Source organism: Mustela lutreola, chromosome 15, assembly GCF_030435805.1.
Source record: "Mustela lutreola isolate mMusLut2 chromosome 15, mMusLut2.pri, whole genome shotgun sequence".
NCBI classification, from domain to species: Eukaryota; Metazoa; Chordata; class Mammalia; order Carnivora; family Mustelidae; genus Mustela; species Mustela lutreola.
The window spans coordinates 42,015,764-42,035,417 of NC_081304.1; the positions used below are offsets into that span (position 1 = coordinate 42,015,764).

General features: G+C 51.3%; 2 protein-coding genes across 3 annotated transcripts; one reads left to right on the plus strand and one right to left on the minus strand.

Moving 5' to 3' along the window:
- Positions 1–760: 760 nt before the first annotated feature.
- POLDIP2 (DNA polymerase delta interacting protein 2) lies at positions 761–9,828 on the minus strand. Of its 2 annotated transcripts, none has more exons than XM_059147380.1 (11): positions 9,588–9,828; positions 7,918–7,999; positions 6,136–6,233; positions 5,346–5,442; positions 5,102–5,177; positions 4,756–4,863; positions 4,163–4,299; positions 3,351–3,377; positions 3,048–3,173; positions 1,749–1,836; positions 761–1,222 (listed from the first exon to the last, which is right to left on the minus strand). In XM_059147380.1, exons 1-10 carry the CDS (start codon positions 9,746–9,748, stop codon positions 1,753–1,755), a joined length of 996 nt encoding a protein of 331 aa, XP_059003363.1. In that variant the 5' UTR covers positions 9,749–9,828; the 3' UTR covers positions 761–1,222; positions 1,749–1,752. The 2 variants fall into 2 exon arrangements, with proteins under 2 accessions (XP_059003363.1, XP_059003362.1); XM_059147379.1 differs by having other exon boundaries at positions 1,757–1,836; positions 9,588–9,826.
- Positions 9,829–9,918: 90 nt separating this feature from the next.
- On the plus strand, positions 9,919–14,764 carry TMEM199 (transmembrane protein 199). The gene is made up of 6 exons (XM_059147603.1): positions 9,919–10,168; positions 11,636–11,709; positions 12,055–12,144; positions 12,642–12,684; positions 12,894–13,006; positions 13,353–14,764. Exons 1-6 carry the CDS (start codon positions 9,958–9,960, stop codon positions 13,446–13,448), a joined length of 627 nt encoding a protein of 208 aa, XP_059003586.1. The 5' UTR covers positions 9,919–9,957; the 3' UTR covers positions 13,449–14,764.
- Positions 14,765–19,654: the final 4,890 nt, after the last annotated feature.

Here is a 19,654-nt window from a genome sequence, read left to right on the forward strand (position 1 = left end):
TGCTTGCAGTGACCAGAGTTGGGTCAGCTCACTGTTGTAGACCTAGCTCTTGTTTTCCTCCTGTTCACCACCTTCCTTGCGTTCTGAGTCCGAAATCCTATTGCACTCAGTTGCCCTGCAACCCAGGCTCCCCCTGGTGGAGGATTAAGGACAACACTAATAAGGGCTGGAACTGAGATTTAATATTAAGAATAAAACGACCTCTTTAACAATCACTATGGTAGTAGAGAAGCAGGAATCCCTACGATTCAGGGGGAAATGCAGCACATTTCATCTCTGCTCTTAAGGATCTGTGAGCAGCTCAGAAAGTAGCTTGGCTCAGTTGCCATTCATACATATCTAAAGATTCTCGGCTGAGTTTTTCCATTTGTGGTCTGCAAAGGCCTGACAAACACAGGCTCATGGCTGGCAGGCCTATTATTCCAGGGACCTCACATGGCTTGCCCCACTCCTTCCCAGGACCAAGGAGGCCAGCGATGCCAACGGCTGACCAGTGCGGAGAACTCCGAGCCTGATGGTGGCCTCCTGCTCAGCATTTGGCAGAGGGTAAAGAAAACAAGAGTCCAATCTAGCCCTCACCTCACTGGCTGAGAGGCACCATGACCCTGGGAGATGTTCAGCCAAGTCCGAGCCTCAGGGGAGAAGCATACACTCTTAACAGATGGGGCAGTTTCCTGGAAGGCAAGGACAGCAACCAAGGGCCCCACTCAGTGTCAATGAGGGAGCCTGAGAACCCGGGGGCAGAAATGGCGAGGGTGGCCAAGTGTGCACTGGTTTATTGACCAAACCTCATATTCCAAACAACTTGTGGGACAGGCCAGGAAACCCAGGCCTGTGGCAGCTGAACACAGAATTCCTGGTGGAAAGGTTTACTGGAACACAGTGTAGCCAGGGCTTAACGGGGGAGGCCAGCCTCGGAAGAGTCCTACACAGGTCTTCTGGAGAAAACGATTATACCCACCCGCAGAAAAAGAACCCCCACAACCAAACGGTGCAAACGATAAAAGAGACCCACTGTGGCCCATGGTGGAGAGAGAGTTCTGCAGCAATTATGGGAGAAGAGCTGTTCTTCAGAGGCCAGGCCTAGGTACTCAGGCCTCAGCTGGCCTACCAGTGAAGGCCTGATGGTGGTGTCTTCTCATCTTTATTGCTTTCCAGAGAGAAGGGAGGGATCCGGACATCAAAGTGGGAGCCATCAGGCCTCTCGAAGCGGAACGTGCCCCTGCAGGTCAGAGAGAAGGTAGGTTAGAGGGAGTGACAGCAGAGGCCCTACTGAGGATCACGAGAGCCCTAGGCCCTTGGCTCCAGGACTGAACACAGCAGGATGAGCTCCCCTCAGCCTGGTTCACGTCAAGATAACACTGGTCTACAAACCTGTGAGCCCTTCCTGACCCTACAAGAAAAGAAACACAGCTGCCCTGATTCTGGCCCTTAGATGCACACTCGTAAGCTACCCAACCATACTTTCAGGTTAAGGAGTGAACCACTAGGGGAAAACCAACTACATGGGCAACTCAGTGCCACACCAAACCACCAAACCTCTCAGGCTAAGTCCTCAGTCCATGAAATCACAGGAACTAGAAAACAGAAAAAAATCCAACAAGTCTCCCACAACAATGAATAGCAGAAAAACCCCATCTCGAGATGGAAGCCAGCCCAGAATTAACAGCAAAGTCTGAGCTCCCAAGTTTCTGAGCTGCGGCTGTGTCTGCGGAGTTGGGGCGCCCCGTCTCCCAGCACGTGCTCACCCACTCACCACATGTGCCCGCTGGAAGCTTGCAAGGAGACGTGGCTGCTGTACTGGAACGCAGGCTGCTCCTTCGATAACACAGGTTCCTATAAGGGTTCAGGGAAAATTGGTAAGGCCAGGCCAGCTCCCCATACCCTGGGGTCACATGTCGACTGCCAGTTCATTAGGAGGGTGCCCCTTCTGGCCCCCAATGATGACTGCCTGCCAGTACTCACCCCCCATCCCCAAAACCAGCCAATGACCTGGGTCTTGCATTCTGATTCTGGGAAAGAGAACCTCAGACTTAACATCTGAGGCCACTGGGCAAAGATGCTAGGCAGAGAACCTCCTCTGTAAACAGCCCTTCCAGAGTCCATTCACTAAGTGCATGTGTGCCAGGCGCTGTGGTGGTGCTCTGCAAACCTTGGCTAACTTAAACCTCCCGGGAATTACGAGGTAATAGGTGTGACTCCCATTCAACAGGAAGAAACAGATTTTTTTGTTAAACTGGCCCAATGTGGGGAATAAACCACAAACAGCTGGCATTCAGAGCCAGACTATCTCACTCCAAAGCCCTGGTCTCACTCAGCATCCCACCCTGCATCCCAAGTCCCTGCTCATGGGGAGAAATATACGTTAAATGTGGTCACTGGCCATTTCTCAGGGCTTCATTTCTCAGGAGACACGGTGGGGTAGTACAGGATTTGCAAAATCCAATCTCTTCGTGGACCAGCAAAGGCAGGTGTATTAAGAGGCAGAGGAGGGGTGCCTGGGTGGCTCAGTGGGTTAAGCCTCTGCCTTAAGCCCAGGCCATGATCTCAGGGTCCTGGGATAGAGCCCTGCATCGGGCTCTCTGCTCGGCAGGGAGCCTGCTTCCCCCCTCTCTCTCTGCCTGCCTCTCTGCCTACTTATGATCTCTCTCCCTCTGTCAAATAAAAAAAAAATCTTTAAAAAAAAAAAAAAAAAGGGCAGAGGAAAGACAACCAGAAGCAGAGGCTGGGGCTGGTTAGGGGGAGGAGCCCCACACAGAACGGCACAAAAGCTCTGATGTTGGACTCCCCTGGATTCAAATCCAGGTCCTGCCATTACCAAGCACAGGACCAGGGGCCAGTTACTCACTTCGCAACCTCTCTCTTCAGCTGTGACTCAGGCTGTAAGAAACCATCTCATGGGGTTGTTGTAAGGTGTCACCTAAAGCAGCCCAAGGCATCCCACAATGAGCCTCTGTCCCCAGCCACAGAGGAGAGGAGAGCAGGCACTGAGTCCCCAGGCCTGCCGGGAAGGACCAGAGCCACATTACTGGCCTGATGACGCTCACCCTTCCCACCACGCCTCGGCCTCGCACTGTCTCCAAGGTGCCAGATAAACTGAATATCCTCCAGTGTCGCTCCCGGAGCTGCACCACGTCACTGTCGAGGTTCTCTAAGCGGATACAGTAGCGCCACTGTGGAGGGCAGAGGACAGAGTTCACAGCTGACAAAGAACAGACCTACCTGCGCTAGCCTACCTGGAATTCTACGAAAGCAAAAGACAACCAAAATGGATATCTGCAGTACACAGACCCCTCCCACCAGAGCCAAACTGTCCCCCTCCCAGCCCATCTACCCAGGTTCACACTCACCCAGTAGACATGGGAATTCTGGGCTTCCTGCGGGGGAAAAAAAAAGAATTTGAGTCCCAGACGGCAGGACCAAGTCTGTTCCAATCAAGAGCTCTCCAACTGAGGAGGTATATTCCAAGAAGGTTGCAGAGACAAAACAATGCTGTGAATGTCTGTGGGATGGTGACTGGACTACAGCCAACAAGCCCCAAAGGAGGCAGCCTCCCCGGCCTGGTCCCTGGCCTCCTTCCTCCTCCTTGATCACCAACAGAGCTGGGTGCCAATGGACGTCAGCCACAGGGCCCTTCCCCTTCTCACCAGTCTTCTAGCCAGCTGCTGCCCCCCACCCCTGCAATCATGGCTGTCCCAGGCCATGACCCTCCTCGGCCCTTCCACAGCCCAACACTGTGACAACACTTGATGGGTTCTGTGCTAACCTCTCCCACTACCATGGGCTCCTGAAAGGCAGGGACGGGGTTTCATGTTTACTAGAGGCTCACAGCCAGGCAAGAAAGAGCTCAACAAACATCTGACTAACGCATACCGAGTGTGAACATCAGCCTGTACTGATTTAAGCAAGTACGTGTATGTTCTTCATGAACAGGAAGACTTTGGACCAGAAAGAAGAAAGAGTCAGCCTGGAGGACTCTGTCCCAGAACTTGAGGGTCTTGCTGCTCTAGATCCCGAGAGTCTGCCCAGTATGTCCGGCAATTGGAAGCAGAACCACTAGGCACATGGTTTAAATGTGGAACCCACTCCAAAGTCACACTGGGGATACCAGAGAAAATCTGGGGGCCCACCATGAGGGAAGGCACCCAGGCCAGATACACACCCTCATGCCCATGTAGAAGGGGATGACGGTGACACGGATGTTCTCAGTTGTTTCCCGGTGGACATCAGAGAGCTCCAGCCAGGGGTGATTCTTCTCTTGCCAGGCCCGGAGCGTCTCCCGGGCCACAAAAGGGGGTGCTGGGGCAGAGAAGATGAGTTAGTTCCAGGCCAGAGTCCAGGGTGTTCTCCAACTGCCCCTCTTGGGGAAAACTCTTCCAAGTGAGGGCCCAGGGAAATAAGGTACCCAAACTGGAAGCAAAAGCACAGTCTGGAAGAAGGCACAAGGCCACCAAGAATAAGCCCTGAGGCATTATGGGACATCCTGGGAAGAGAAACGGGCTGGGAGTGAGGAGCCCAGATCTTCAGACCCTACTGTAACCCTGACCTTGTGACTCACTAGCAACCTTGAGTCCCTTCTTCTCATCCTTGAGCCTCAGGTTCCATATCTATTAGGAAGAGACAACAGCCATCCGCCTGACAGATCTAATGGGAGGCTAAATAAGGTTGTGGATATACAGTTTTGAAGCTACTTGTGTGATGCCGTCTTTGAAGAAGGGCCCTCCCATTCCAGCTTCCCTTCTTGAGATAGCTCACATTTTGTCTGGTCATACAGAAGAAATCTTTCAAACAGCTCATGCTGGATGGGAACCTGATCTGTGGAGGTATAGGGGAGGATGTCTTCATGGCTGACATAGTCCAGGCCTGGCACAGAGAGGAAAAAGAAACAGTGAAACTCCCACAGGAAAAGAGAGGAACAAGACTGAGAAGAAACACAATGCTGGCCTTGTCTCCAAGTGGGACAAGATTGGCACCACTGCTCTCAGCTTCTATAATCCCTCCTAGCAGATTAAAGGACATCGGAAAGGCATCAGAGTCTTCTCACTAAGACACACTAGGCCTCTCACCAACAGGCATACTCAGATACATGTTCACTACTCACCTGGGATGGCATAGAGGGCCCGGCTATCATCATGGTTAGCCAAGAAAGTCACAGCTTCTGTCTGAGATCTCTGAGACTAAGGAAAGAAGCGAGTCAGACTTTCTTAGTCACAATCCAGTCCTGAGAACTTGGGGCCCAGTACTGATCTGGGCTCTCTTTGACCCTTCTCCCTCCCTCTGTCTCCACCAGGTTTAGGCCTTTCCCAGGGAGAGAAACCCCAGGCCCAGCCACCTTGCTTACTTACTATATGTGGACAGTCTCGGGCATCAATCAGCACCTGATAGTAAGTGTGAGTTTTGCCTTTCACCTCCTTAGAGCCATGGCCTGCAGGATTCTCTGCTCTAGAGGGTAGGGGAAGAAGCCCAAGATCACCCCAAGAGAAACAGAAGTGGTGCCTGCCCTAGCTCCCTACCACCTCCTTACCTAAATGGACTAGCTAGTGCCTGATCTGAAGGGGTTTTGGCGTCAGCTGGGTACCTGCTCAGCAACATCCAGGCCCAGCCCCTCCCCAGTCAGAATGTGGAGGACCCATGGCAGAGAGTCTCTATTTGTCTTAGTCTCTGGCTGCTTCTTGGAAGGAGGGGACCACGCTGCGAAAATCAAATTGCTGGTTCTATCCTGAAGCCCTGAGTACCCCCACTCTTCTCACATCCCTGGGGTGGTCTGTGATTATTTAATGGAACTAGGCCTTTTCTTTTTTAATGTACTCTAATGATAAGAGATGGAAAGACAGATTCTAACTGAACATCAGAAAATGAAGGAAATTAGTCCCTCAATGCCTTCTGGGCTACTTATAATGCAAATAGAGAACAGCTTGGGAAGGCATCCTGAGGAGGCCTAAAGGGACCCTCTGGCTTCAGACTGTCCCTGGCACTCAGCACTTTTGTCTCCATGGTGTCCAGGAAGTACTCTGGGACTGTTCCAATGGCCCAGGAGGATGTTCAGTTCTCCCCTGGGACCCCAATTATGTACATCAGCCATGAGTCAGGCCTCCTCCTGAGGGGACCCTGAGGCACAGTGACAGGGGTACTTACTTTTCTGGAGCTGTAGAAGCCACATCCCGGTCATACAGTCTGGCCTGCCAGGGAAACAGGACAACACCTCGGTAGCCAAAAACACTATGAAGGAAGAGCTAGGAGGAAAGAGAGCCTCAGTGAGTATGTGATCCACAAGTCTTTTTTTTCTTTTCTTTTCTTTTTTTAAGATTTTATTTATTTATTTAACAGAGATCACAAGTAGGCAGAGAGGCAGACAGAGAGAGTGGGGGAAGCAGGCTGCCTGCCTAGCAGAGAGCCCAATGCGGGGCTCAATCCCAGGACCCTGGGATCATGACCTGAGCCGAAAGCAGAGGCTTTAACCCACTGAGCCACTCAGGCGCCCCCCACAAGTCAGACCACTAAGCAGCACAGGTAGCTGGCAACCGCAGCACAAGGTCCTGCCGATCTTTCCCTTGAACTCCATGATCCACCCCCACCAGCTTCAGAATACTCTTGTCCCCCCTTCACTGGGCTGACTTCTGCTGATCCCTTAGATGATAGCCTAAAGCTCTAGCAAGACTTCCCTGATCTCCCCTCAACTCAGCACAGTGTATAACCACTGACCCCATAATTCCTTTCTAGACTGCCAACTCTACGAAGGCATTGCTTTTTTTCTTTCCTTTTTTTTTTTTTTAAGATTTTATTTATTTGACAGACAGAGATCACAAGTAGGCAGAGAGGCAGGCAGAGAGAGAGGGGGAAGCAGGCTCCCCGCTGAGCAGAGAGCCCGATTTGGGACTTGATCCCAGGACCCTGAGATCACGACCTAAGCCGAAGGCAGAGGCTTTAACCCACTGAGCCACCCAGGTGCCCCAGGCATTGCTTTTTTTTTTTTTTTAAATTTTATTTATTTATTTGACAGAGATCACAAGTAGATGGAGAGAGAGGCAGGCAGAGAGAGAGAGAGAGGGAAGCAGGCTTCCTGCTGAGCAGAGAGCCCGATATGGGACTTGATCCCAGGACCCTGAGATCGTGACCTGAGCCCAAGGCAGCGGCTTAACCCACTGAGCCACCCAGGCGCCCCCAGGCATTGCTTTTGATTCAGGTCCAACACACAACATCAGGTCTATTGCAGGATGGCAAGAAAAGGGGAGTGGGAAGTCGAATAAACAAAAAGTCCTTACTTACAAGGTGCCTAAAACTATCAGTGCATCTGGCACAAAACTGATACAAAAACTCTGCACCCACAACTTATATTACACTGCAATCAGTTCAACCATGACAAAGTATCAAAGGTTTGCTTTTCTTTCTTTTTTTCTTTCTCTCTCTCTCTCTCTTGTTTTCTCTTTAGCAAGAGAGGAAGGGGAGAGAAAGGGAAAGGGAGAGAGAGAATCCTAAGCAGGCTTCTCACCCAACAGGTAGCCAGATGCAGGGCTCTATCCCAGGACCCTGGGATCATGACCTGAGCCCAAACCAAGAGTCAGCCACTGAAACTTCTGAGCCTCCCAGATGGCCCCAAAGGTTTCCTTTTCTGAAAGCTCCCTCCACTGGCTTCCTACCTTCCAGAAACTTATAGGACTCTTCAGCAACCTGGCCCTCTCCCCACTTTGGTCCAAATTATCTCTGTCCACACTAACTTGGAAAGGGAACCCACTGACACATGAAAAGGATTCACAACCAGGAAAACAGAAACCGTATCTTAACAAGTTTGTGATTCTGCTCTGGAACAAAACACCAAGGCAGAAAACTGTAACATTCGGGTCTAGGACCAAAACTAACACTTTCAGAAGCAGGACACACCTTGAAAACAAATATAAGATGACCCAGCCCAGCACTCACCTGTCCAGTCTCGTATTTTCCATTCTGTTTTGGCACCTCAAATACACCAACCGTCTCCAAAACTTTGCCCTCTGGTCGGTTCCTGGTTAGGAAAGAAAAGAACAAGCAACTGAAAAGAAAAGCTGAGAAGGAAAGGTACCTACACCATCAGAATAAGCTTCTAGGACACTGGGGGGGCAGGCAGTGAGAGCAGAGAAGGGTCAAAGCAGTGAGGGGGGTGGCAGTGAAGCAGATAAGGGTCCTCCCAAACCACCACTCCAGATTCTGCCTTTCGTCCTTGGAGATCCAGCCACAGGCCCTGCCTCAGTTTCTCTGTTAGGTCTGACTGCTCCCAGATCTCTTCCTCCTCTCTTCAGTCTCAGCATTCCTCATATCATGCCCTTGCACCCTGCTTATTTATACCCCTTGCCTCTGTTTCTTCCCTGACCCATCCTCCTGTCCTCCCACAGCAATTTTTTTTAAAGATTTTATTTATTTATTTGACAGAGAGATCACAAGTAGGTAGAGAGGCAGGCAGAGGGGGGTTGGGAAGCAGGCTCCCTGCTGAGCAGAGAACCTGATGTGGGGCTCGATCCCAGGACCCTGGGATCATGACCTGAGCCAAAGGCAGAGGCTTTAACCCACTGAGCTACCCAGGCGCGCCTCTCCCACAGCATTTTAACCGCCTTTCCCACCTTGCATTTCTGTTGTTTGTGCCCAGCTCTTATCTCCACTAGAGACTTTAGGTTCCCTGAGAGCAATGCCTGTGTCTGATTAGCTGCGTTCCCCCTCAGAGCCCAATGCGTGAAACATTTGTTTTATAATTCCAGCTCTGTCTACCCTCCCCGCAAAACTTCAGCCTTTACCCTACCCTTGAACAGTTTAGCCATCATCTCCAGATGTCCTACCACACTCACTGCATTGCACCTAGTAGTCTCTCAATCTAGTTTTTGTTCAGACTCACATCACATTTCACAGGGGTCTTACACTGCAAATATTTATCATCTCTCCCCAATACCAGTGTCTGATTTCAGCCACCAAAAAGTCAGCTCTCTCTGGTCTCTCTGGACAGGGCTGCTTTTTCTAGGAGTCCTTCAAAGACCTACTATTCTTAACGTTTTGGGGATGTGAACCTTATGCTTCCTCTCACTTGATCCTCCAGCCCCAAACTGACCTGCCTGCCCCATCGCTAGAGACAATGCTCACACCATTCCCCATGGCCTCAAGCCCCCTCGCCAAGTCACAGAGAAAGAACCAATCTCCCCAAGGTCACGCCAAAACCCGGAACCCACGCAGGGCTCATTCTCAAGAGTCCGGTTTCCCACTTCGAGCATCCTTCTGAGGGAGGCTTTGTCCCAATCCGGGGCTGAGGGTTCAAGTCAGGAGCCCTGGGGTTTAATTAAAAGGCTGCTGTAACAACAGCGCTCGAGATCTCCACTTGGGAAGGTAAAATTCGCTCCGAGAGGGTTACTACTCCCCCTCAGAGCCAGTACTGCGTAACCCAGGGCTCTGGACCGCGCTCCCTTCTCTGCTCCTGGCACACATCCCAGGCAGGGCAGGTCGGCTCCCGGCCGGGACCCTCTCCCGGGTCGAACTTCAATCACCCTCGGCCGGTCCGGCCTCCTGGCCTCCTCCCTGGCCGAAACACGCTCCCTGGGCTCCACGTACGGGCCCCGCGCTCCGTCCCTCACCGGGACGAGAGGTGCCTCCGCGTCGTCGTGGTCGCCGCTGGTGGGAAGGCCCCAGCTCCACCTGCCGAACAGAGCGGCCTCGGCCCTCGGGCCCCGGTTAGCGAGCGGGACCACCAGCGGCTGCCCACCGCCAGGGCTCGCCGGGCCACACAGCCCGCCATGTCCCGCCCGAGCGCCTGCTCGGCTGCTGACACTGGGCCCAACCCGCGGCCGGAGGCGTTCTGCCCCCGCCCCACACTGCCCCGCGCCGCGTCCCCGCCCCCTTGGCCCTCTGCCCCGCCTCATCCCGCCCCGCAACCTCCATGCTCCTTCCGGTGAGCGATGAGCGGAAGTCCCTGCTCCCGGTCACCTGACCCGAGGTCAGCCAGACATGGCGTCTTGCTTGCTGGCCGGTGAGCGACTGGTTCGCGCTTTGGGCCCCGGTGGGGAGCTGGAGCCAGAGCAGCTGCCCCGGAAGCTGCGGGCAGAACTTGAAGCTGCGCTAGGGAAGAAACACAAGGACGGTGATTTTTCCAGTGGCCCCGCGCGCCTGGTTTCCTTCCGACTGATCCGAGATCTCCATCAGTATCTGAGAGAGAGTGGTGAGCTGCAGTCTCCAGCCCGGACTCGCCCCCCTTTTTCCAGAGTCTTTTCCTTCTTGACTCTTTTTTGTTATGAGAGGGGGAAAAAAAATCCATCACTCTTCACCCGCGGAACAGTCATCTAGCTAACCCAAGAGTCACCTCATAAACCGTAGGACAACCCGCTCCCTTAAACAGCTTCCATGAGGATTTCTTGTGGGTGGCAAATTTTACGTGTGCAGTTTCTACTCTCTTGAGAGTCTCTTCTTCAATACCAGCCCCCCTTAGGGCCTCCTGACCTTTGAGGAAGTCCAGTTCTAACCCAGTACACCGCACACAAGTTCAATTTTTTCCTTTTAAGCTACACTGGAAACCAACTTAGGATAGTGAGCTTGTCCTGTTTGGGTATTTGGATTTCTTTTCATCTGATAGCGTCTTTCTCCACCCCCCACCCCCCAACATAGAACGATGGAAAGCTATGTTGAAAGATCTGAACTGGGAGTAGCAGCTGAGTTCTAGTCCTAGCTCTGCAGCAAACTCCCCTTGGAGAAGTCGTTTCTCTTCCTTGGGTCTCAGTTCCCCTCACTGTGAGGGGAGGGACTAGGACAAACTGGCCTGAAAGGTCTTTTGTCAGAATTAACACAGTCTACCCAGAAGTACAAAGGGTAGACTGCTCAACTGCTAGAACTATTAGAACTAAAAAATACCTTTTTGGGGCACCTGGGTGACTTAGTGTGTTGAGCCGCTGCCTTCAGCTCAGGTCATGATCTCAGGGTCCTGGGATTGAGCCCCGCATGGGGCTCTTTGCTCAGCAGGGAGCCTTTTTCCCCCTCTCTCTATTCCTGCCTCTCTTCCTACTTGTAATTCCTCTCTCTGTCAAATAAATAAAATCTTTAAGAAATAAAAATAAAAAGTACCTTATATATCATCTAGTACACATTTTTTAAGTATTTAACATCACCGTGACTTAAACCTATTTAGGGCAGTTGTATTGTGGCTACAGCGTGACTTAATCTGAACGCAAATATAAGTGGCTTATTGTTAGCTGTGACTTTGGCGAAATAACTGAGAGCTGACACTTAGGTATGCATACCAGGAGATATTTGTGTGGAATTGTCCTCGATTCTTCTCAATTGAAAATGATCTTGGAGATGAATTGAAATAGGGGTGGCCATGTTTTATTTTGGTATTAAAAAATAGAAGGGCCAAACCCTTTTCTTTTTTTTTAAAGATTTTATTTATTTATTTGACAGAGATCACAAGCAGGCAGAGAGGCAGGCAGAGAGAGAGGAGGAAGCAGGCTCCCCGCCAAGCAGAGAGCCCGATGTGGGGCTCGATCCCAGGACCCTGGGATCATGACCTGAGCCGAAGGCAGAGGCTTTAACCCACTGAGCCACCCAGACGCCCCTGGCCAGACCCTTTTCTGATCTTAATCCTTCAATCTCAATTCTATGCATCATTATGTTTGTAAAAATCTTTTCTTCCCAGGTTCCACACTATACCTTCATGAGCTCCTAGAAGGCAGTGAAATCTATCTCCCAGAGGTGGTGAAGCCTCCCAGGGTATGTAACTGATTTATTTGTGGAAGTGGTGTTGGCTGAATTGGACTTACGATACATTCAGATTTATGAATCAACCTCTAAGCTCAAAAATTTGTCTTTTAAATCCTTGAGAGCTGGGATGGGGGAACCAGATATTGTCCTCCCTGCTTGACAGCTTGGAAAACAGATCTGCAAAAAACAAACAAACAAACAAACAAAAAAAACAGTTTCCAAAGCAGTGGAGGCATAACTAGTACATGGGTCTCTTAGCACCCTTAGGAGTGCTTTGCCTCCTGAAACCAATGATTGTAACATGGCTTTCTAGTAAGCTGGGGATATCCTTCTCATTTGATTTTTCTGCCTCAGAACCCAGAGCTAGTTGCCCGTTTGGAGAAGATTAAGATACAGCTGGCCAATGAGGAATATAAGCGGATCACATACAACGTCACCTGTAAGGTAAGGGCTTGCTCCTCAATACAAGGACTGAGTAGCTTCTGAAAGCAGACCTCTGTGCTGGGAAGAAGTACAGAGGGGAAAAAAAAACATCGTGGAAGCTTGGCTTTTATACTAGTCAGGGTCCGCAGAAGCTCTGTGCTGCATACAAACCTAATACAATTCCCAGCTCATTTACTGAGACTCTGGGCTCAGACGGTGACAGATTCTTAAAAGTTGGAGAGGTGGAGTTAGGCCTTGGAGCCTTTCTTCTGATAGGACTCCTATTGTTCTGTGGCATGCTCCCACCCTGGGTACTGGGAACCTATGTCCTTTTTCTGAAATGCTTGATCTATAGTTCAGGAAAAAATCCATCTGGTTCTGATAACAGAATCCATGGAGAAGGCAGACTTAATATGTTGGGAAATAAAGAGAGCAGAGCCCAGACTGACAAATAGTTACTCTCTGGGCTGCCTCTGAGCTGCATCCATTTGGAATCATTTGTGTTTTCTTTTTCCCAGGATTCAAGACATGGTGGGACTCTTAGTGAACTGGGAAAGCAAGGTGAGAGGTGCTGGGAAATCACACTGCTGAAGCCTGGGACGGGTTGGTCATGGCACTTCTTCCCACCCCAGGGCTCTGGGTTTAAGCCTGAGCTATTCAGGCTTGCCATTTGAAGGAGACCCAGTTGATGGGGGGAGGCACTCCAGAGACAAGAGGGCCTTGTGGAGGATGCTGACATAAACGTTTCTTCCCTGGGTTCTTCCCCAAAGTGAGGTCAGTGAAAGCTCTGGTCATCACCATCTTCAACTTTATTGTCACGGTAGCAGCTGCCTTCGTCTGTACTTACCTTGGAAGCCAGTACATCTTCACAGAAATGGCCTCAGTAAGTAAGCACTGGGCAAGGCAGGGTGTCCCAGGTGGGAGTGTTGGTGGGAGAGAGAGAATGTATGTGAAGGTGCCTTGAACAAGTTAGGCATTAGACAAGCATTTATTTAGTAAACAAGAGGAGCATTTGAACTATCCAGCATTCATGGGAGTACATAATAACCTCAAGAGAATCCAGATTCTCTCTTCTTCCCTTCCCCCAACCTGTGGTCTGGGTTTTCCCCCTCTCTCCAATCTCCTCCCCCCCCCCCCCCCCGCCTCCCGCCATCTTTACTAGAGGCCCTGGAGGCTGCAGAGCTGGATGCTGGCCTGTATCCCCTAAGCCTGGTTCTTTCTCTCCCCAGCGGGTACTAGCTGCCTTGATCGTGGCCTCTGTGGTGGGCCTGGCCGAGCTTTATGTCATGGTGCGGGCAATGGAAGGCGAGTTGGGAGAGCTTTAACCCGAGAGTTCATCATCAAAGTCTGGAGCCGGTTCTGGGAGACTCCAAGCTCCCAGCTGCCTATCACTGACTCAGTCCACCTGTCAGGCCCTTTGTCTACAGCTCTGGTTAGTCAGAGGGCCAAGCCAAGGCCACATGCTGTTCGTGCCAGAGCCCCAACCTCTGTCAGTTTCCAGAGAGGCAGTAAAGGAGAGTCAGAGGACAACTGAAAAGAACTGGTCTTTCAGTTCCTTCTCCTGAACCCAGTGCCTGTCTGCGTTCTGTAGTCCATCTGGGCCCTCCCAAGGCTGGGTTTTTCCCCATCAGGAGTAAATAGAATCCAGGTCTTCCCAGAAGTGGACCACACTGCCTTGAACTTCCCCAAGTGTACTAATTGATGGTCCCCCTTGCTCCACACACCCTTGAGGCAGACCTGTAATTTAGATCAGTAACCTCCAAAACAGAAAGGATTGCCTTTCTAGAAGCCAGTTTGTGTCAGAAGAGGAGCTGATCACAGGACATCAAATGAGAGAAAGACAGGTTGGTACAGGATACTGAAATTGGGAGCTAGGCAGCTACCTTTCCAGAATCTTAGTTTCAGTCTTCATCCTCTACTCACCTTTTTCAGATTTTCTGTGTGTTTCTGCCTGTCTCTACCACTCACCAGCCCTCCTTAAACTGCCCATCTTTCCGTCACCCTTTGCTCTGCCTCTGAAAATGAAAACAATTCAGATGGCAAAATAGTGTGTGTGCTTTTAATTGAAAATCTCTTGTGCTGGTGTGTGTTGGTGGCAAGAGTATTCCTACTGTAGATTGTCTCAGCTAATACAGGGAGACGTTCTTTGTAGATAGGGACTGTTTCCAGATTTGACTGTATATGTGGACATGAATAACCATACACATAAATACATAAACATAACATGTTATGAATATGTGTACATGTTATTGTATGTAAGCCAAATGGAGGTTATTTTATGTAGATTCTTAAAATGTCAGAGTTTGGGGAAGTGTGGAAAGTAGATTGTAAGTGTGCACAGTTGAGCAGTTGCTTTACGTGATTACTCTTGGTCTTCATAACAATCCTGGAGATTGGAAGAGGAAACGGCTTTAGGCCCCTTTTCCCCGAAGACAGAACTGAGGCTGAGAGATCAGTGACCAGCTGTGGTCCTTCCTCTGTGAAATGGAGCCAAAGACTGCTAAGTGGTGTTGAAGTACCCTTGTAATGTTAAACTTCCAAGAACTTAAATTAGTGGTGTACAGATAGAATCTGTGTAAAGGTCCTTAGAAACTGTCAGTAATAGCTTTTTGTCCAATAAATATTTATTGTATCCATTGTATTCTTACTTCAGATCTTGTCACAACACAGAAGCCCAAAGATTGCTTAGTTCTGATCATTGTTCAGGTTCTGTTCGTATTCTTAGTATATGTGCTGTCGAAGCAAGCACAGTTCAAGGTCTGTTCCTAATGGTATGTCCCTTTCCTTTTGTGCACACTGTGAGCTCCTGTGGCCTTTTTCCAGCCCCCCAGGATACACTTCTGTTCTTGGAAATTATACACTCATGGGGCACCTGGGTGGCTCAGTCAGTTAAGCATCCAACTTGTGGTTTTGGTTCAGCCCACAATCTCATGGGTTGTGATATTGAGCCTCGCATTGGGCTCTGAACTCATTGGGATGCCTGCTTGAATATCTGTCCCTCCCTTTCTGTCTCTCTTTAAAATAAATAAATAAATGGGGGGGGTGTTTGTTTTTTTAAAGAAGGAAAGAAATTACACGCTCATTGGTTCAGTAGACATTTGCTTTCCAGGTTTGCTAGTTTCTACTTAATACATAGCCCGTCCCAGCTTCCCCAGTTGGTACATGAGAGAGAGGGAAGGTTTCCTTCCTCTTGTTCCACCACAGATGACTTCATTGAGAAATCTTAGAATTTCTGTTGTTGGTTGAAAGAAATGTCAACAACGTTTCTAGCAACCCAGATCACTTAAGACTGAGTTTAAAAGCTACACTGAATGTTTGTGGAGATTCGTGGCTATCCTACTTGTGCTGAATTCTGCTGGCCAGGTAGCCTGTGGGCCCGCATAGCCTTCAGTGTTCAACCTCCCACCCCCCACCCCAGGTACCTGGATTGAAAGGTTGGAAGGCTTGTAAATGTTAGATGAAGGGCAGGCCCCCTCAAACAGCTTCTAACCCAGAGCGTCATCTCACACTGAGATTGGGTCATTCCACACATACACCCCTTTCACCAGAATGGGGGCCTTACCTGAACCCAAGCCTCTCCTCCCAAGTTTAACAGGCTCTGTAGCCTCGAACACTTATGGAGTGCTCCTTTATGAGCCATGGTACTATGCTAGCTGCTAGAAATCAAGAGGTAAAAGACCTAGTTCCTGCCTAGGAAATCTTCACTGTGCAAAGTTTTCCATGTGCAGGGACAGAGCTGGAGATAGCAGTTGGGTGGCCTGTCCTCTGGGTCTCATCACAGAGAAGAGAACTCTCTGCTCTAGGCCACTTCCTCCCTCTCTTACCATCCACAGTGCGGTCTGGACATAGGGCTTCCCAGGGCAAAAGGGAGTACTTGGCAGGAGGCCAGGGGAACAAGAAGTTTGGGGTCTTCCCAGTTTCTCCTCATCTGCCGTATGGAGAGGGAAGGTTGAATTGAGAGCTTTTACAATGCATCAACCAGACGAAGCCCTTCACTTAACATTATTGCTTCTCGTTCCCCCAAATTGAGAGAAGACAAGTATTATCACCTCCCATTTTGCAGGCTCAGAGACTTTCAGAGAATTGCAAGGTTACATAGCAGAGTCAGGATTTGAATCCAGCCCAGACTGATGGCAAACTTGTGCTTTTCTGGAGCAGAGCAGCTCCAGGAGTAGAGGCAGCTGGAGCGTCCTGGAAGCAGTGGGAGCGGGAGCAAAAGGTGCTAGCCGAGGCTCCCATCTCCCTAGGGTCTGTCAGCCAGAGCCCTAAGCCCTTCAATTAACCATTCCTCTACCTAATCCCACTGGAAGCCTGGGGAATGTCCCCCACCCAGGACCTGTGTGGAACCTGGCCCTATTTAGGGATTAGGTGATGGAGATACATTTCAAAAGCAAACAGCGCTTGTCCCCATTCGTTTGCAGCACACAACAATCCAGATTAAGGTATAGAGTTTGGGTTTTATTTGGAGATTAGTTGGCATTACAGCTGACGGTGATATGAAAACCCAGTGTTGCCTGCACGCACTCCCCCACCCCCTGCTAAATCTGTCAGGTTGTCTCCACAGCCTCAGGTCACAGGGCAGCCAATCTGATCTTTGTGAAAATTAAATGAACATAAGCCCCGGGCTCCTCTTTCTACTTCATGACTTTAATATCACTTCCTCTTCAGATCCATGGTTCTGATTATTGTGTCCAGGTGGTGGTAGGTCAGAAGAGGGGGCCCTGGTTCCCAGCAGCCTGAAATTAGTCTCAGTGCTCTCCTCGCCTAACTCACTTAGCAGTTAGCCAGCTAATGGCCTGAAAGTGAGGGCCGGCTGCCCATTTTTTGGAGGGAGGAGGTGGTGTCCCCTGGGGCGAGAAGAATTGAGGGCCCTGCCTGGCTCCTGAAAGGTGGAAAACCTAGCCCTTACCTCATCTCTCTGAAGGGACCTCCCGCCATGGCAATGGGCACAGGCTCCAGGAGGGGCAGAGTGCTGGGGAGCAGGAGCCAGGCCCTGGTGACTCTGGGCTGGACAGGATGACAGTCAGAGGGAGGGATGCCTGCACTAACCTTCCTTCCAATAAGAAAACTCCCTTGTGTAAAAGGAGGGGTGAGGGATCCACATCTGATATGTTCAGTCCTAAGGGGCAGGGTGGGCTGTGGAGCCAGAGGAGTGATCTCAAAAGTTCTAGACTTCATTTAGGAGTAGTCCAGGTTGGTGACAATGGCAGAGGTATAGATGAGGTCAGATAAGCTGCCCAATGAGGTCTGGGGAGTGGCTCGCTCTGAAGAAAGGTGGACCCCTGAAGTCCCAGCTGGTCCCCATGGGGCTACAGCTTTAGCCCCTGTCCACCCCTGTCCTGGACCCAAACCAGGAGCTGGGCAGGAAGCATGTCGACCCATTGAGGCACACTGGGGTGTGCTGTTGGAAGGTGGAAGCTGGACTAGTGTTCGGGGCTCCCGGGCCTGCTGGAGGGTGTCCGGAAGAGGACGGGCTCTCTGGGTGTGCTCGGGCCTGGGGCTTAGGCCTCCTGCCTTCCTGTTCTTGATTCTCTTGGCCCGGCGATTCTGGAACCACACCTGATAAGGGAAAAAAGAATCTCTTCTGGCACCAGCTCCCCTCCCCCAGCTACAGGGAAAGCAAAACGTGGAGACAGGATACCCAGAGAAAAGGGACTGTGCTGAAGTACCCCCACCCTCAGAGGGGTCACTGCTCACCTGTATCCTGGCCTCAGGAAGGCAGGTGACCCGAGCCAGGTGCTCGCGCATGCTGATGTCAGGGTAGGGCCATGCTGCAAACACCCGCTCCAGTTCCAGCAGCTGCCCCCTGCTGAAGGTGGTCCGCTTTCTCCGGTGAGAGCCCAACCCACTGGTATGGCCAGTGGGCCGGAGTAGGAGTCAAGCCAGGACCCTTTGCAAGAGCCTCCATCCCAGCCTCAAGACCCTCAGCAGACCCTGAAGTCCCTTCACCGCTTCCTCATTTTGACCTTCCCCCAGCCTACCCTTTCCCCAGCAGATCACCTGTTGCGGGTGCATCCGCAGGGCTGGCCATGGAGCTGGCAGAGAATGAGGAGCCAGAAGGCCATGCCAAGGCTGTGCCCACACCACACCCCTCCTCCTGGGGTTTTATCCTGCTCAGAGGACCAGCCCCGCCTCCAGGAGGGGAGAGGTTTCCTGTCCAGCTTGAGAGGAGCAGAGCTGTCCCAGAGGAAAGAAGGGAGGGCAGGGGCCGTGTTGGGGCTTGTGTGGGTCTAGGGGCGGGAGGCAAAACTGGTGGCCTCTGCTCCTTAAGGGTTCATGAAGGAAGCCCGTCCAAGACCCCTCCTCACACCGCGGACTCCAACACTCTGTGTCTGAAATCCTGTGCTTTGTGGAAATCTTCCCAGGACACCTTCCAGGAGGCAAAATAAAATCCCTGTCTCTAGGGCTCCCGGGGCTTCACCAGGTCCTTCTAGAGCCCTCACTGTGCTGTGCTGGCTGCCTTCAGGGGAGAGCGGGTGGACTCCTGTGCCACAGTGGAAGGCTGGGCAGGATGAAGAGGAAGACTGGGACGGCAGGGGAACTGCAGCCACTCCGCCCCCAGCGGGGCCGGGGAGCAGATGTCACCACCAGCCTGCCCTCAGGTCCACCTCAGAGATTCATCTGCATTCAGCCGTTTCTCCATGGCCCCTTGAAAGCCCAAATGGGCTTCTTGGAGTCCAGGAACCTAGAAGCAGAGGAGGTTCCCCGGAAACAATTGAGGAGTTCTAAGGAGATGTTTGTTTTTATAGAGTATTCATCCTTTTAAGGCTTCTGAACCACTTTCCTTTTCTTTTAAAGATTTTATTTATTTTGACAGAGATCACAAGTAAGCAGAGAGGCAGGCAGAGAGATAGAGAGAGGAGGAAGTGGGCTCCCTCCTGAGCAGAGAGCCCGACTCGGGGCTCAATTCCAGGACCCTGGGATCATGACCTGGGCCAAAGGCAGAGGCTTTAACCCACTGAGCCACCCAGGCGCCCCTGAGCCACTTTTCTAAGAGAAGTGGGTCCATTTGAATACCCTTCTAGTTCTTGCCCTTCCCCCTCCTAACATCAGTGACCCACACCCTAGACTCGACAGGCCTCAAAGAGAGGATCATCCTAGAGGTGCGTTTGGGGGGGTGGGGGCACAGCAGCCTCCCAGACCAACCACACTGCAGCTCAGGACAGGCAGAAAAGCTAAACCAGAACCCCACTCCCTCCACCCCTTCTCTCTCTCCAAGACCCTAGTCAACTCCAAGAGGCAAAGCAAGCCCAGGGCTGGGAGGGGCACCGGTGGGCATCATCAGTGGGGTTCAAGTTCCTGCTGATGTTGGTAGGTTGGTAGAGGCTGCTTAGCTCAGGCAGAAGGCTAGCACTCACGAGGCCCTCCCCAGCCCAGAGTTTTGGGGGTTCACAGGGCCTGAGCCCAACGTGGACTGGACACAAGGAGGCTCTCCTCCCCCAAGACATCATGACACTCCAGCCTCCCCTCCTTTCCCAGAGCAAATCCGTGCCTCCTGTCTGTCCACCCCAATCAGGACAGTAGTCTTAAA